Below are 17,640 nucleotides of genomic sequence, written 5' to 3' on the forward strand. Positions count from 1 at the left end.
CATTGTGCGTTCCGTAAAAACGTAATACTAAGGCGCGCACTAATATGCATTCGCTCGTGTGCGCGGTCATTCGCATTGCCGGTAATTCCTCAGATTTTCCATAAAATGCCACTATGCGGTTTTATGGGGGCAGTTTTAGGGTCATGGTGGCAAGCAATTAAAGGAACCATGGCCGCACTCTGAGGGGGCTCTTTGGCTGGTACTTATAGTACCAGACACACTGTTTAATAGGTATTGTGACTATATGCACTGCACTGAGGGCCCTTGCTTCTCTTATGAAGGCCCTGTCAGATGATCAGGACTCCATTACCTCACGACTCTGCCCTGACAGGAATTGATGCGGCTCCCGCGCTGGGAGTGGCATCACGTGATCAGGATGCTTCGCGCTTCCGCACACGATCGTGCGCAGTACACATTTCCTGCCAGCAGGGGCGCAGTGACGTGCAGGAATGACCTAGGCAGCTGACACCGTATTACGTGAGCGTGGCCTGCGCCGGCAGTTACAGGTGTGAGGAATGTGTATGGTATAAAGCGGGGCCCTAAAACTAGGTCGGTGGTTGAGAGAGCTGCAAGCCTATAACGCTGGGCCTTGTGAAAACCGGGACAGACGAGCGCTAGTACCCTCTCCCATACTGACCAATCAGATTAGTTTTCATAGGCAGCTCATAAAATGAAAGACGTGATCTGATTGGTTGCTATGAGCAAGCGATTTACTGTTGCTAAGGGCATATTATGAGAAAGAGACCGAATTTAAACATGCATATTTGCGCGTTTAAAATGTGTGCGTGTAATATGCAGAGAATAGAACCCATTGATTTCAACGGGTTCGTTCACACACGCATATTTTGCGTGTGCGTTTTGGTCGCACGAAAAAATACGCAGCCTGCTCTATTTTGGTGCGCATTTGCTCTGAGAAAGAACATCTATCGCACTCATTAAACTAATTTGCCGTTTCAATTAGTCTGCAGCGTTATTTTTCAGAAAAACCTAACAGAACGGAAGCAAAAGTTGTTTTTTTTTTGGAAACTCCATTGAAATCAATGGGAAAAAGACGGAAACTCGGAACTGAGCGCAATGTAGTTCTGAAAGCAGCCACATTTTAGGGGGAAAATCAGATTTTGGTCTGTGAAAAACTGACCATTTTCAATCCATCCGGCTGTCCGTGTGCCGCTTTTTATTTTTTTTACATCCATCCATGTTCAAAACAAAAAGAAGGTGGCCCAATATTTTTTCTAGCATTAGGGTACACACACACGGACATTTGAAAAAGTTGCGCCCAAGATTTTCGTCAGCCCGTCCGTGTGCCGTCCGGCGTGAGGGACGCCGCATATTGACAAGTAGTAGTTTTCTCCGAGATTCTAACAAGAATAGGACATGTTGCAATTTTTTTTACTCCGACTATTCGTCCAAAAAAGCCCCTGCGCGTACAAATGGGCGCAATTTCCATCCAATTTTCAAGATTTTTTTGGGATGCAAATTGAATGGAAAAAATGGCAGTGTGCGTGCACCCTTAGGGCCACCAACACGCTGGAAGGCGCCATATTTTGCAAAACCGCCTCCCATCACTTCTGTGAAGCAGCAGGCGTCCAGATTGGCAAGTGTTTCCCATTGCTTTCAATGTGAAACCTCGCATCGCACTCGCGTGCACCTCGCATGGCGGGCAATGTACTATTGAAAACAATGGCGGTACGCAAAGATACAGCAGGCAGCGATTTCTATCGCATGAGAGAAAACATCACAGATGTGAATGAAGCCATTGACAAGCGTGGGTTTAAGAATTCTGCGTTTTCACGTGCTCTCACATCGCGCAAAAATCACGCCTTAGGCTACATTCACACGAGTGAGAGTCTGACAGGATTTTTACGCGTTGGGAGGCGCACAAAGCTTGCATGAATATGAACTCCATTCTTCCCAACGGCGTCATACACATAAGCGATTTTCTTTTCCCTCAAAGCGGTGTTGTGAGGTAAAAAAAACATTCGCCGCGTGTCCTTTTTTCCCAGTTCCTCAGAACGCATCGCCTTTTGTTTTTAACGGAACAGTCAAACATATCGCAGGCCGTGCGAGGTACCCGCGAGTGCGATGTGATGTTTCCCTTATAATCAATGAGAAACACTTGCCGATCCTCCGGCGTGCGTAAAGAAAGATCTCTGGAGGATCGCAATTTCACAGAAGGGATGGGAGGAATTTTTGCGTGAAAAATGCCTCGCATCTGCGGGTAAAACGCACGTTGACAAGCGTGATATTGGGCCATATTTCTCTGCCCGATATCACATGCTTGTCTGAATGTAGCCTGCAGTGATCAGTACAATAAGGCCTCCTGCCCACGGACGGAGTGGGATATGCCCGCGCTTTTACGCCGCGGGGATAAACAAAAAAAGTCCCCACTGGCGTTTGCAGAAAAACGCCATTTTACCACGTTTTTCTGTGGTCTCCATTAATACTAAATTAATGGAGACTCCCACAGCGTAAAATGTGGTAAAAAAAACATGCCCCGTTTTTTTTCTCCGCGGCGTAAATCCGTGGCAGAATCCCACATGTGAGGACTGAGCCATTTGGTTCAACAGAACCTAATAGCTGCGTTATTCCGCCGTGGGGAATGCGGCATTAATCCGGCCGTGGGCATTAGCCCTAAATAAATTGAGCGCAGATGTCCTGTGCGCACACCTAGTTTTTTTTCTGCACCTTTGACTTGAATGAGTGTCTGTTGTTCAAGATGTCAGACCACAGTTTGCCCCTAAAATAAGCCCTGGCTGCATTAAAACAATATATATACATTACCTAACAGCCGCTGTCCGCTCCGACGCACTTGTCTACAGTATATATAATATGCCCAATGCTCTATCGGTTCATGAATCCCGCTTGCAGGAAGCGCTGACTCTGATTGGCTCTCGAGTGCTGGCGCGCAGCCAATCATGGCAGCGCTCGATGAGCCAATCACAACCATCGTATTGAATGGCTGTGATTGGTTCATCGAGCGCTGCAGTGATTGGCTGTGTGGAAGCGCTTGAGAGCCAAACTGAGCCAGCGCTTCCTGGAGGCGGGATTTTTGAACTCCCTGACCAGGAATTCCTGGCTGAAGACTATGAACAACTGTCGCAGAACTGCTGGAGACGTGCGACTGAGCGGACAGCGCCTGTTAGGTAATGTATTGTTTTGTGTTTTTTATGCAGCCAGGGCTTATTTTTGGGGTAGGGTTTATATTTCAAGCCCCCTAAAAATTCTAGCAAAACAGCACTACAAGGTCACGCAATATCGGCACAAGAAAACGCAGCGATGTCGCACACAACACAGATGCGATATCACTACGATTTTCTCACGGCGATTTCGCTGTTGCCTGTGTGAAAGTGGCCTAATGGGTCTCTGTCCGATCAGTGTGCCGTCAATTGCAGATATAGAGAGCAGACGCCTGTGAATAAGCCCATAAGGCTAGAATGATCCCCGGCCCGCTCTGCCTCCATTCACTAGCGATGATCATTCCTGTGTTAGGCCGCCTACACACGGGCGGGTTGGATTCCACAGAATCCGGCCCTGGCAGCAGCGGCGTTCGTGCGTACCTGCTTACTTCTCTCTTCATCTGTACTGCGGATGATCTGCACAGCTTGCCATCGGACATGCGTGTACAGTTTTTTTTCCTTTTTAACTCCTGCTTTTTGGAATCCGCAACCTTTTTTTGCAATTTCCGCAAAAAAATTCTGTATAGCCTCATTGACTGTAATGAGTCGGTTTGCTGTTCGTGCGCACTTAGTTGCAAATATGGGCAACACACGGATATGAACATCACCTCTAAAATCCTTATCACTTCCTGAATGTGTGAACATAGTCTTAGGGTTCTTCCACACTGACGATAGATTTTCCTGCGATGCAAGAGTGAGTGAAAAAACACAATTTTGAAACCTATGATTTTCAATGGTTTCATTCTCATTTGCGATTTTTTCACTCACTCCAAGTTGCGATAAAAAAAATCTGTGATATCTCCCATTGTTTTCAATGGGGGAAGATCGCGAAAGAGCTTTGGAATGCCCCATAGTGAGGAGAGAGAGGGGAAAGCCCTGAGAAAGCCCTTTAGCCCTGCCCCCTATCTCTCCAAATATGTAGGAGATCCCCTGTAGCTCCGCCCCCTCTCTCTCCTTACTATGGGGGATTACAAAGCTCTTTTGCCATCTTCCCCCATTGCTTTCAATGGGGCCTGCACTGTGCTTCCCCTATCTACAGAGTAGAGTCCCCTGATAACATTCTTCCTGGTAAGGTGGCAGGGGTCCCTGCATCCAGACTGCTGTTCAATGGAAAGTTAGCTCAGGTTTGAATACAACCAAACTGATCAGGCTACTCAATTTGTGTAACTCCCAAGTTAGTCCGGTCTCACACGACCAGATTTGAATTGCGGATTCCGCGGGCTCTGTCTCCCCGTGAGATACGTGTTAGCTTGCAGGCAATCAGGTAGCCTAAAGTAATGGTAGTCTTGTCCTGTATTGTTTTTCAGACATGTGCCCCATGCATGTGAAAGTCTTGTGCGGGTACTGGTGCATCTTCTCTCCACCAGTACAATGGGTGGAGACGTGGGATTGTCCTGGGGGAGGTATAGGGTACGCCCACAGCTGCTGATTGGCTGGCCTCCTTTCTTTGCTATCGCCCTTCTGGCATGTCAGCTCCTCGATTCCCTCCTTTCTCAGCTGCAAGCGGTGTGCTTGTTAGCGGCACTGTCGGCCTTCTGCCATGTTAGCTCCCTGTGGGCCTCCTTTGGCCGCTGCTAGCCCCTTTGTTGCTAGTGTTGCGGTCATTGTGGGTGCACCGGGCTGCCATCTCAGCTCCAGAAGGCGGCAGGGCTCTGATCCCATCCCCTGCTGTGACTGTCACCGCAGAGCTGCCTGCAGTGTCCCCCGCTGTCACTCTTACTGCCGGGCTGCCTGCAAAATCTCATGCTGTCCCTGCGCCCCAGACGGCGGGCCCACTCTCTGTCTAGCCGTCCTCCGGCGGTTGCAAGCCCCTTTCTTGACAATAGCGCTCTGACCCAGCGCTCCCTTCCCCAGCTGGCACTGGCGCCGCTGGCAACAGCGCTCTCACCCTCCAGACGCCGCTCCGATCCACGGACGCAGCAGTGTTTATCGCACACTCCGGCTCCATCAGTCCCGCTACTCCTGTAACCCTAAACCTAAGGCTAACCTTAACCCTCCAGCATTAACAGGGCGGATACAGTCAATCACTATGTCTCCACCCATACTTCTGGTGGAGGCAAGATGCACCAGTATCGGGTGTACGTGCCCCATGCAAATTAGCTACTCTGCATTTGCAATCCCACCTCTCCTCCTCCAGATTGACAGTCTTGTTTGATCCCAATTCTCGTCAGCAGGTTACTAAATCCCGTACTTGCACAGTAAAAGAACCTGTGCAACCTTCAGCCAACTTCAGCAATCTGCTGCACATGCGCATATGTTGCTACCTTTCAAACTGTGCAAGAGGGTTCCCAGCAAGTGCTGGAAAAGTACGGTATAGTGAAAAGCAAGCTGGAACCTGCACAGTGGGACCTCGAAGATGTATAGGCGGTGTATATTGTAGCTGCGCATGCGCAGGATTTCAGCAAGCACATGTCAATCAAGTAGGCAGAAGTGGAGTTGCTTCTTGAACTCATTACAACGCTGGACTCTTCCTGTTCCTGGAACGCCCAGCGGACTCCTAAGCCCTATTTTATATATAGAGCAGGAAAAGTTTAATTTCTATTATCAAAGGCAGTGGGTCATGCATCTATAGTGATGAGTGATGTGTAGATTCATCTGTATGTGTGATGGTGAAAGCAAATAAAAAGTATAGTTTGATAAAGAGATAAAAGGTTTCTCAAAAAAGAAATGAGAGGTTTGTGAATTAATTTCTATGTTAGACAGTGCCGGTTAGGGGTCAAAAGAGACATGACAGGTTACATTTAAAGACAGCAATCAAGAGTTTGCTGCGGAGATAAAAAGGTTTCTCAAGAAAGATGTCACAAACAAACGTGTCTGATTCAGGAAATGATAAAATACTGCAGATACTTCTAGGAAAGACTGAAGTTGTCAGAGATAAAGACTTGAAGAATGAGCAGAAAGTTATCAGAGAAGCCCTGAACTCATCTAAGATAAAGAAGAAACTGCAAAATCAGATTAAGGCCCCCTGTCCATGGCCAAGGCTAGCGATATTCTGCCGCAGGGGAGGAGGGGGAGCCCTGACAAGTCTCAGAGATAAGCCTATCTGATAGATAGGCTTACCACGGAGAATCGCGGCAATCGTAGCATGCCACGACTTAAATCCCGCAAGTGGTGAATCGCTATGATTCTCCGCTCGTGGACGCCGGCGCTGCTCTTTCCATAGCAACCCTATGGAAAGCTTTGCAGATCGCCCGCAGATCATCGCCCGTGGACAGGCAGCCTTAAAAAGATCTACAAGATTTTCCTGAATCAATTAAAAAAGTCAGAAAATGCACTGAATATTATAGTGAGCAAATATGAAAATGACACTATAAGGCAGATAAGGAAAGGAGTTTGAGAGTAAAAAAAAAAGTATGGGCATGGAACAGGTTAAAATAAAAAATAAAACATACAGCCATTACGGTCACACAAGAAGCTGCGGTGGTCACGTGCCGTTCATTGTACACGTGACGGACTTCAGTGGTGATGTAGTGATATTGCCACGAATGCCCGTGACTGCTGAAGTTGTTACATGTACAATGAACAGTATGTGACCGATACAGCTTCTCCCAGGATGAGAATAGTGCTGGGTAAGAGGGAATATCTGCGATCCTGCACTGGATTGGGGGGGGGGGGGTATCTGACCAGTCTGTATTGGTAATTTCATTATTTTAGCCCGTTCCCTGCCCAGAAGTTATCTTTTTATTCTCTTTTATCCACTGTCTGACATCTAAAGACATTCTGATTGAAGGCCGTACCGCTTCCGATGTCAGAAGACGTCCAGCAGGGTATTCTTACTGTATATTACTGGCTGCTATGTTGTCGGGGGCCTTTCCAGCATAACCAATACTGCAGTACTGGCTCTAGCCAGCAGGTGGTGCCATTGTATAATGGCAGAAAGGGAAAAACCCCTAGGAAACCCTGAATCCAAAATTGGATTGCAAAGAGTTAAATGTCTGACATGAAAAAAAAACACAAAAGGACTGAATACACTCTAATGAGCGATACCATGTTTTATATTAATTTTTGCCCCAAAAGAGGCATGGGGTCTTATTTTTGGCGGGTGTCCTATCATACTTACCTAGCCGACAGAACATTGTTTGCTGGTAACAGGGTTTGAAAACCCCGCCTCCAGCAAGTGGTTGCTCCGATTGGTTCATCGAGTGCCGCCATGGTTGGCTTAGCCGTGGCGCTCGAGAACCAATCACAGCCATTCAATGCGTTTGGTTAGCTATGGGGAACTGCTCCCTATCAGCCAATCTATCCATACAACATAGGAGATGTAGCAGCATGGCGGTGTGCCTTGGGAAAATGATTGATTTCTGACAAATGACATAACAGGAACTTTAACAATGACAAAAAAAGGTTGTCACATGCGATGGAGCTGGCATCAAGATATCATCCCGGCTCCATGTTCAGATTGCGGCCGGCACTCCACAACAACTACGGTAGTAGGTTATTTATTGTGGTGATGAGAAGATGTATTTTCTATTCCAGCAAGGATAATAACATCATCCTAAAGACTCCTTGAACTGCTGCAGCGATGTCATCGACGGGCACACAAGATGCTGCTGCTCCTTTAGAAGAAAAAGAAGCAAAAACATCAGTGAAAGGAACTAAATCTGTGTAAGCTGTGAAAATAAGTTGTCAAAAAGTGTTACTTAAAAAAAAAAAGACAATGTTTTAGGCTACTTTCACATTGTGCTTTTACTTCCAGCACTGCTTCTGTCTCATCTTCTATGCAGAAAACCGCACAGGAATGGAAACCGGGACAGAACCATAAGGTTTAAATTATAACTAACCTTTTAAAAAAACTTCTGATGTGTCATAGTGACATGGCAGAAGTTTTGATTGGTAGAGGTCCGGATGCTGAGACCCCCAGGATCACTAAAACGAATGAGAATAAGTGCTCATCTGAGTGCAGTGCCCATTTGGCTGTCATCACAAGCAGTGTACAGACTCCACAGACTTTTTATGGGGCCAATACATTGCTCCAAGCAGTGATGGAGACAGTCATAGGGGCATGGCACTCAGATGAGCACTTCTGCCCATTTTTTTAGCGGTAGGTGGGGGTCTCACGACCCAGATCACTGCAATCAAAACTTCTGATATGTCATTATAACATACCAGAAGTTTTTAAAAAGTTTACTTAGGCTACTCTCACACAGGCTTTTTTTTACAGCGTTTAGCATGGCATTTGAAACGCCAGCTAAAAACACTGTACTGAGCCTCCACTGATTTCAATTGGGGCTTCTCAGATGAGCGTTTTAATTGCAATGATAGGGTGCATTAAAAACGCTGTCAAACGCATTTGAAAACACAGAGTTTTTACTAACGCCTGTGTGAGACTGGCCTTACAGTTTAATACTTGCGACAGGTCTCTGTCTCACATATTGACCCCTATTGCTCAGTCTAGGTTTCTGTCCCTTTACAGTTTTCTGCATAGAAGTCAGAAACCGGAGATGGAATTGGCTCTGGAAGTACAAGCATAATATCAAAGTAGCCTAATTTGAAATATGGCGATATATTTCATAGTATTGCTCTAAGGGTCAATTTATATGGCCGTTCTTTTTTTTTAGCAATGTTTTTTATTGAAATGAATCGAAGTACAAGTTACAAAATAGCTGTTATATAAAAGAGGACATTGAACGACACATCTCGTCATCTTCCTGGTCATGAAGGAGACTTTTACCATTAGAAATATAGATAAGAAAGCCACAATATTATATCATAGTAGTCTAATGATGATACTTCATGTAAGAAAATAGTTTAGCCAGTATTTCCAAGTTGCATTGAATGAGGAAAACATGTTCCTTCTCAAGGCAAATAACTTTTCATAACATTGTTGTACAAAAAATAAAAGTGTCCAAAAAAAAATAAAAACAGTACTCACCTCCCCCGGCGCTGCTGCAGGCTGTTGCTCCCTCCTCGCCCCCCGGCAGAGCATTGCTTTCTGGATGTGGGGCTTGAAATCCCCGCCTCCAGAAAGCTAATGCTGTGATTGGCTAACTCACGCGGCGTCAGTTAATCACAGCCATTCAATGACATTTAATGACTGTGATTGGCTGACGCCGCATGAGTTAGCCGATCACAGCCATTCAATGATGTAATTGAATGGCTGTGATTGCCTGACGCCGTGTGAGTTAGCCAATCACAGCATTAGCTTTCTGGAGGCGGAGATTTCAAGCCCCGCATCCAGAAAGCAAGGAGGGAGGAGGGAGCGACAGCCTGCAGCAGCGCCGCAGAATGCCGGGGGAGGTGAGTACTGCTTTTTTTTTTGACACCGTATTCCCGGCATATAAGGCGACAGTTGGGGGGTCGTGTTATACACCCAGTCGCCTTATACGCCGGAATATACGGTATATCTTATCAAAAATTTGCGCCGTATGTTTGCACATATTTGAGATATTACAGTTGAACATGTGAAAAAATAACAGTTTTTTTCAATATTTTCCAAATTTTTGCACTTCTAATAAATATACACAAATTCTATTGGACTATTTTTACTACCTTAATGAAGTACAATATGTGGTGAAAAAACAATGTCAGAAACCTTTACAGACTTATTCTATGTTAAAGAGACACATGTCAGATTTCCAAAATTATACTCCGTCACTAAGGCGCAAACAGGCTTGGTCACTAAGGGGTTAAGACACCAATTCTACATAATACTCTGATCTTAAATTGTTTTCATTTTCTTCAGCAGCCACGATCAAGTCGTTCCAAAGCACCCCAAATTAAAGAGGTCAAAGAACCAAGGAATGATGCATTTTGCCCGGGGCGCATGCACCGACCGCATGACATACAGAGAGCTGGTACACTGCCTAGAAGAGATGAAGTTAAATAAAGGTTAGTGACTGGAGACCAAGAAGTACAATGTTGTATGATATCAGGTGCGGAGGTGAGATACCTAATGGATGACTACTGTTGCATCTACAGGCTCCTGTGTTTGCAGCCCTTATGATGTGATCCCTTGCGTACCCCTCTGCCCTGAGACGAGGACAAAACTGTTCGGGCAACCACATATCTCAAGGCAGGTGCAGAAAAACATCTATAAAGAAACATCAGACTTAGACATGCAGATGAAGACCAGAGGAAGAACACACTGTGACATTCGGGTTAGTTACCTTAGGGTTGGACTCTGATTTTGGCATGGGTAAACGTTATCTCATAGTCAAACAGTGAGGCGAAAAACACAGAAGGCCATCAAGTTCAATCTACTAGTTTCATGTGAGGCTTGGATCACATCTCTCGTATTGTAAAATCACGGAAAGCTAGGATACTACAGTGAGCTGCCTCAGTTTCCAAAACTACGAGATATGTAAAACATTTTGAAGAAGACCTATGAAGTCAGCAGGGTCGGCTGCATAGCTTTGCAATCGCTGCCCCACTGACTCCAATGATCGCTTTCTTTAGTTTATACTTATTCCTGTTCCGGATCTTCTTACATTTTGCTCATGGCTCTGTGAATGTGTCAAATGGGCAGTCTCCCATTGTTAGGCTACTTGCACACAGGAGAGCGCGATATTGGGCAGAGAAACTCGTGAACATGCGATTTATCACCGATTTACCTCGCAACGCACAAATCTCTCGGCCATGTGAAAGCAGCCTTATAGGCCTTTTATATGAGTGAGTCATCCTTTTTTTCTTTTTTTGTTTTGTATACAAGAAAAAGATAACAGAAGTAGGGCCAGATTTTTTTAGCAGTGATCAGTGAGAGACAGAGTACACATAGATATCATCCACATGCAGCATTGACCAGAAATCAGAGAAATCGGACCAGAATAGAACATGCTGCTATTTTTGTTACCAGAACCACTGGTCAGCGTAACAAATGAATGTCTGCATAGCCCCATTGACTATAATTGTACCGTCTGTGTGCAGTCAGTTGCAAACATGGACCGTACACGGTTATGAGAATTGCCCTTGTGAACAAGCCCTTTGGGCCAATTCATACAGGCATATTTTTGGGCCGTTGTGCTGTCCATGTCTTCCATAGACAGCGCATGGCCCCATTATAGCCTATGAGGCTATTCACATGAGCAATTTTCTATACAGACTCATGACCCATATGAAAAAAAATCACTGCATGTCCTATTCTCATCTGTTTTCGTGTTCATGCACATCGGACAACAGCCAAACATGTGTAAGGCGGCTGTCTGGTGCAAGTTACACCTGTTGTGGGAATAAATCATATTCCAGAAGATTTCACTGATCGGTTATAATGAGAAGCTTCATGCATGAATATATGTATTTGAACTGACTGATGTTATCCGTCAGTCCCCAATACTCTTCTGATTTATTCAAAGGATATACAATACAAATATAGTTGAATATGACGCATCAATTACATGCACGCCTCCCCCAACATCATAACACCTCATGATTGGCCTAGTATGTAATGATGTAATGATTAACATATGTTTACGCCCCAGGTATATGTCGCGACGTGAACATGTAATTCCTTTATACCCAAGTAGCATAGATTTTATTAATATTCCAATCTACACCACAGGAACTTCTCATAGATAAGAAGTTCCTCCCCTTGATAGCTAGCACTGGGAACCATAGGTGGAAGGTTTAGCTACAACATTGTACTTGTACATACTAGGGTATCATATTGAGCTCGTTAACCATTTAACTGCTAGCTATTTCCTATGAAGGAGGATATATGAATAGATATATGTTTGCCTAGGCTGATATAAGAAACACATTTATATTCTTACTACAACACACTCATGTTTCTTGGGACCAATTTTCAATATGGCCATGTGAAATCAACCTAAACTGTATTTACACAGGCTATTTTCACATGCAATTTCTGTGTGTTGCGAGACGCACAGAAATCCCACGTGAAAAAAACCCATTGTTTTCAATGGGGGTATGGGGATAATATACATGGGCGATTTTTCTCTCGCAGCAATAGTGTGAACAAAATCGCATGTCCTATTTTTGGGTGATTCTGTTGAAGAAACCCCCATCATTCCCTATAGGAGCCAATGCAATTTTCATACAAGTGTGATGTGTTTTTTTCTATTTTTACTATTGGAACAACTTGCAATTTGTTTTTCATGCATGTGAAATACACACATGTAAAATCGCAGGTACGGCGATGCATTTTTTGGCAAAACGCGTCACAATCCCAGGTTTACTTGCGTATTATTGGACTGATTTTCTTGAACCAATATCGCACTCGCCCGTGTGAATACAGCCTTAATGGGTGACATTAGTCTTAATTGACAGTGATCGGTGGGGATCACCCACTTGACACATTCACAGCATCCGGAGCCAAATCTAAGAAAAGCCCGTTTGTGCGAACAAAGGTGAGTATACACAAAAGAAAGACATTCATGAAGTTACTGGGGCCGCAGCTGTAAAGCTATGCAGCTAGCCTCTGCTGACATGAGGACATGATGGGTCCTCTTTAAGGGATAAAATACTTGTAGTTGTAATTTTGGTATTGTAGCTTTCCACCAGATAGAATTATTTAGAACTCAATAATCAGACATATTACATACATGGGTGGATATTGCATACGTACAATATGGAATAATTTTATCATCTTCATTTTTCATCTTCTTTATCATTCTTTTTTAGGTGGGCATTTATATTCCAGGATGTAAACGAAGATTAAACCCCTTCACAATAGACCTTATGTTGCCTAACAAGAAGTTAAAAAACCTGAACATGAATGACCACGACTTGGTCAGAGATGAGGTGAGTCTTATCTGTGCATGTTACTGTATTGCAGCTCAGTCCAACTCAAGGCAATGGTGTTAGGCTATAATACCAGGCATAGAATATAGATGTCATTGTGTCACAATGGATATACCAACTTTGCTTGGCTGAATTATTGCCACATCTTTGATCACAATGGCTTTTTGTAACTGGCATTTCATCTTCCTGGCATACAGGTGGCCCTTGGAAAAAAACGTTTCTTGGAAAAAGTCTCTCGAAGAAAAATGTCCTCTATGCTCCATTTCTGGGACACGATTAAAGCAGGTCAGATTGAAAAGGAAACCAGAAATCCTAGATTTTGCAACATCTTCTCTACCTATTCTTGGTCATGGGATGCCCAGTGTGAGCTTCTAGCAAAGGAGAAACTTTGGCAGTGGGAGACAAAGAAACACTGGGAGACCGTCTCTGCACCTCTCCACACCGGTATACATTGGAACTACATGGCCCAACAGGAAGAGACTGATGGGGAGCACACAGAAGACCTCAATGATTCATCCTGGAACCTCTCCGAGAGTCCCAATGCGGAGCAAAAACCTGAGAAAGAAGACATTGTACACGAAAGAAATGACCAACCTTCAGCATATCCTCTACTCCAGTTCAATAAATAGTGCAGCAAACATCCTAAACTTTGATATAGGTTTTCTCTGTAGTGAGGTTCTAAATGGCAATGACTTTGAAAACAATAATGGCTCATACACACGGTATGGTGGCTGTATAGCTGCACACCGAGTTCAAGACTCTCCAACCTGGACCCAGCTTCTTGCTTTCCTCTGGAGGTCATTCACTGCGTAGCCATCTTTGGTTCTGACTGACTCTCTCTGTTAATTTCCAATGCTGCTTCTTAGTTTTTGGGAGAAAGTGACGCACATCATGCTACGGGCTACGGCCTGGTCATTAGAATCATAGAATGGTAGAGTTGGAAGGGACCTCCAGGGTCATTGGGTCCCCCTGCTCAGTGCAGGATTCACTAAATAATCCCAGACAGATGACTATCTACTCCTGCTTTGGTTTGAAGACTTCCATTGAAGGAGAACTCACCACCTCCTGTGGCAACCTGTTCCACTTATTGATTGCCCTACTGTCAAAAAGTTTTTTCTAATATCTAATCTGTGTCTCCTCCCTTTCAGTTTCATCCCATTGCTTCTAGTCTTTCGTGTCACATCTGAAGCCATCGTCATCTGTTTAATAGGAGGGAGACTCTCTCTCCTAAGGGTGGCTTTACATGGGGCACCTAACAGTCATGCCAATGACTTATGACTCCTATGCTTTCACACAGGAGCTGTAATTGTTCAGTGAATGGAGTCGAAGTGCACTGGAGATCTCTTCCAGCTGCCCTAAAGAACCCGCTCACTAATTGCTTTATTTCAGTGAGCTGAAACGATGTGACTAGCCACTACGGAGCGACTTCTTGCTCATTACCCTGGTGAGTCCCTTGTTTACATGGGACATCTATCACTAAAAATTAAAAAAAATTACTTGGTTTCTCTCACTGAGAACAATCACACTTTGCTCTACTGGATAACTCGGTACCAAACTTTTTTCATTATACCTAATAGAAGATACCAGATTGCACCGCGCACAGATGGAACTAAAACATCTGAAGAAACTGGCACAACTGGACAGCGACATTTTCTTTTTAACCAGATGCAAAAAGGAACATTTAATCCCCAAAGGACTTTGCCTAAGGAATCCCAATCTGCACCCCTATAATACTCATTATACACGTCTATGCTACAGGACGTCTGATAGACTGCGGAACCACCTGATCCACGTCGTCTATAGCACCAAGTTAAAGGCCCTGTACACTATGGTTGTACCTAATAGGCCTTATGCCCACGGCCAGGTCAGAATCCAACTGCAAGATTCTTGCAGCGGAATGCGACCCGTGCCCTGGCATTGACCTCATACTTACCCATCCAGCGTCTTTTCCCTCCGCTCTGCGATGTGCAGGCTGGCGAACAGCTGCGCATGCGCAGAGCGGTGCCGGCGCATCAGAGGTGACGTTTCTGTGTGAGCCACTGCGAGTCCCGCACAGAAATAGGACATGCCGCAATTTAAATATCACACGAGTTTTCATGCGGTCAAATCGCCGCTGTCGGCATGGGATTGCATAAATGAATGCAATCCCATGACAGCGTGCCACGGTGGAAATTCTGCAGAATTTCCATGCGTTGGCATTGGGCCATAAAGGAACAAGGAAAAGAAACTCCAAAGACTTTGACTCAAAGCAGGGCTGTAAACAAACACTGATAAAGAACATCCCGAGTCTGGCTGGATGGAAGAGAACACAGAATAGAATCAGCATGTATGTAAATGTATCTGCTTGACTGTTAATATCACACTATAATGTAGACATACAATAACAAAGGTTATAAAGTTGTTATACATGTATACGGGGTAGGTAAAGTACAATATTCACTGAAGTGTGGATTCAGCTCATTGAAAGTACAACTGACTATTCTCAAAGGGACAAAGTTAAAGAGATAATCTGAAAGGATGGAAAATTCCACGGACTAATTTTCCTGCTGTTTACTCAGGATGCTGGATGACTTATATATTGCATACGCGAGAGACTCAAGGAAAGGTAGGGGGTTGTAACACTTTCGTTTTGCTTTTTATTTAATTTTTTGGTTAAATAAGAAATGTGATGAAAATCCAAATAACGCTGGCTGCACACGACCGGGTCAGATTCCGCATGCGGGAGCCAGCAGCGGAATATGACCCTGTGCCCAGCTGGCATCCACGCGTACCTCACATTCTTTTTCTGTACTAAGGATGGTCTGCACGGTGAGCCATCAGACACACGCAGTGCAGTTTTTCTTTTTTTTGTAAATCCCTGCTTTTCCTGCGTCGTTGCCTAGAGGAGGGTCTGCGGGTCGGACGGCTTCCATTGATTTCCGCTCGTGTACAGGAAAAAACGCTTTTACATAGAATGCTATAGGCGGTATTTGCTGCGGAATCCGGAGGTGGATGCCCGCTCCAGATTCCGCAATGCAAATCCGGCCTTGTGCAGCCGATCTAAAAAAATATTTAATATAAAAAAAGAATCGGCTGTGTTATCAACCTGTCATCTCACAAAGCCACTAATGTGTTCAGTGTGTTTTGTAGGGGGCTTATATTCCTACTAAACCGCTTGATAAAACAGAACGCTGCAGTGACATGAAGGAATTTTTCAGGAGACTAAGCTGGAAAGAGTTCTTCCATGACAAAGAGGAGACAGGACTTTCAAGCACATGAACACAGGAGGAACTAGGAGCAAAGAAGAAATCTAACTGGACACCCCCTCCTGGTCATTTAAACAGGTGCAATCTACTATACTGGATAAGCAGAAAAATAAAGCATTTAATATCAATATGCAGAAAAGAAAGACCATCTATGTACTCAAAATAACAAGGAGATCACCATTAAGCCTGCGGATAAAGGTGGCGCTATAGTCTTCATGAATACATCAGACTACACGAAAGAAGCAGACGGACAACTAACAGACACCAGATAAAATAAAAATAAGAGGATCAAGACCCACCCGACTAAAATATATAGGGGAATTGAGAAGGGTCAAAACCTTTGGACTTGATACTGGGAAACCCCAGTCTTGAAATATTCTACATGCTTCCCAAACTACACAAAGCTGGCAACCCAGGTGCTAGGTCGGGCAGACATGGGCATCGTGCTCTTAATCTGTGATTGACTTTTTTCCAGCACTGTCATGGTTAAATTGGTTTTGTCTCTTCCACCCAGCTGCAGATTGTTGGTTATCACTTCACCACTACTGGTATATAGAGGCCTCAGACCTGACAGCCCCTGCTGCAGTGTTGGTGTGTGAGTCCTTTCAGGTATGCACGTGTCGCAGCTGCTCCTGTTTGTTCCTGTGTTTGCAGTTTATGCTTTGTCTTTAGTTTGCTCAAGTACTTCCAGCCTGGTCCTGAATTTGCTCACTTCTTGGTTCTGCAGACAGCGTGGTATTATCCAACTTCCTGTATCAGTCCTGACAGGGTTAATCAATGCCTAGGTTCCCGCACAGGGCCGCCCTTGTCAGGGCGAATTCTCTGCTGTTGATAGGCAGGGACTTTCCATCTATTGCTTCCAGCATAGGGATAGATCCCCTGGTCAACTTGTATTCCAAGTCACTCCTTTCAGCGGTGAGCATCCGGGTTTCCAAAGTCATCTGTCTGCCCTACCGGTCTGTTCCATCTACTGGTTGGGCGACACAGTGGATCCACATCAAATTCCCAACACCGGGGAGGCCAATTATTTCAGGTGTTATTTCTCCTTTGGCAAAGAGATATTCCTGCAACTCACTGGAACAGCCATGGGCAGTAAAATGGCACTGCAATATGCCAACATTTTCATGGCAAAACTGGAAAGTGACTTTCTGGCCTCCTGCTCCAGCAAACCATTGGCCTACTTCTGCTACATTGATGACATCATAATCATCTGGACCCACACCAAACAAGAACTAATAAAATTCCATGAGAGATTTAATGCATTCCACCCCACCATAAACCTGACATTAAGTTACTTGTATACAGAAGTCAACTTTTTGGACACCACCAGAAAAATTTTAGACAATTCAATACAGATATCCCTATAAAACCCATTGATCAACCCACATATATTATATGTGACAAATTCCACTCCAAACACATTAAAATGTCCATTGTCTACAGCCAGGCCATCAGATACAACCAGATCTGCTCCAACCCAACAGATAGAGAGGAACATTTATACCATCTTAAAAGGACATTTT

The 17,640-nt window shown here is 44.6% G+C and overlaps 1 protein-coding gene across 2 annotated transcripts; it reads left to right on the forward strand.

The window, feature by feature from the left end:
- The first annotated feature begins 428 nt into the window (after positions 1-428).
- On the forward strand, positions 429-13,999 carry EFCAB3 (EF-hand calcium binding domain 3). Of its 2 annotated transcripts, none has more exons than XM_066587385.1 (6): positions 429-506; positions 7,653-7,781; positions 9,859-10,004; positions 10,095-10,273; positions 12,753-12,872; positions 13,070-13,999. In XM_066587385.1, exons 2-6 carry the CDS (start codon positions 7,699-7,701, stop codon positions 13,499-13,501), a joined length of 960 nt encoding a protein of 319 aa, XP_066443482.1. In that variant the 5' UTR covers positions 429-506; positions 7,653-7,698; the 3' UTR covers positions 13,502-13,999. The 2 variants fall into 2 exon arrangements, with proteins under 2 accessions (XP_066443482.1, XP_066443483.1); XM_066587386.1 differs by having other exon boundaries at positions 9,862-10,004.
- Positions 14,000-17,640: the final 3,641 nt, after the last annotated feature.

Source organism: Eleutherodactylus coqui, chromosome 13 (assembly GCF_035609145.1).
Source record: "Eleutherodactylus coqui strain aEleCoq1 chromosome 13, aEleCoq1.hap1, whole genome shotgun sequence".
NCBI lineage: Eukaryota > Metazoa > Chordata > Amphibia > Anura > Eleutherodactylidae > Eleutherodactylus > Eleutherodactylus coqui.

Bases quoted from the DNA above. Each gene is read 5' to 3' on its own strand.
- EFCAB3 (XM_066587385.1), top strand. From the start codon at position 7,699: ATGTCATCGACGGGCACACAAGATGCTGCTGCTCCTTTAGAAGAAAAA. The intron at 10,274-12,752 runs GTTAGTTACCTT...ATTCTTTTTTAG, and splicing joins GAACACACTGTGACATTCGG to GTGGGCATTTATATTCCAGG. The intron at 12,873-13,069 runs GTGAGTCTTATC...CCTGGCATACAG, and splicing joins ACGACTTGGTCAGAGATGAG to GTGGCCCTTGGAAAAAAACG.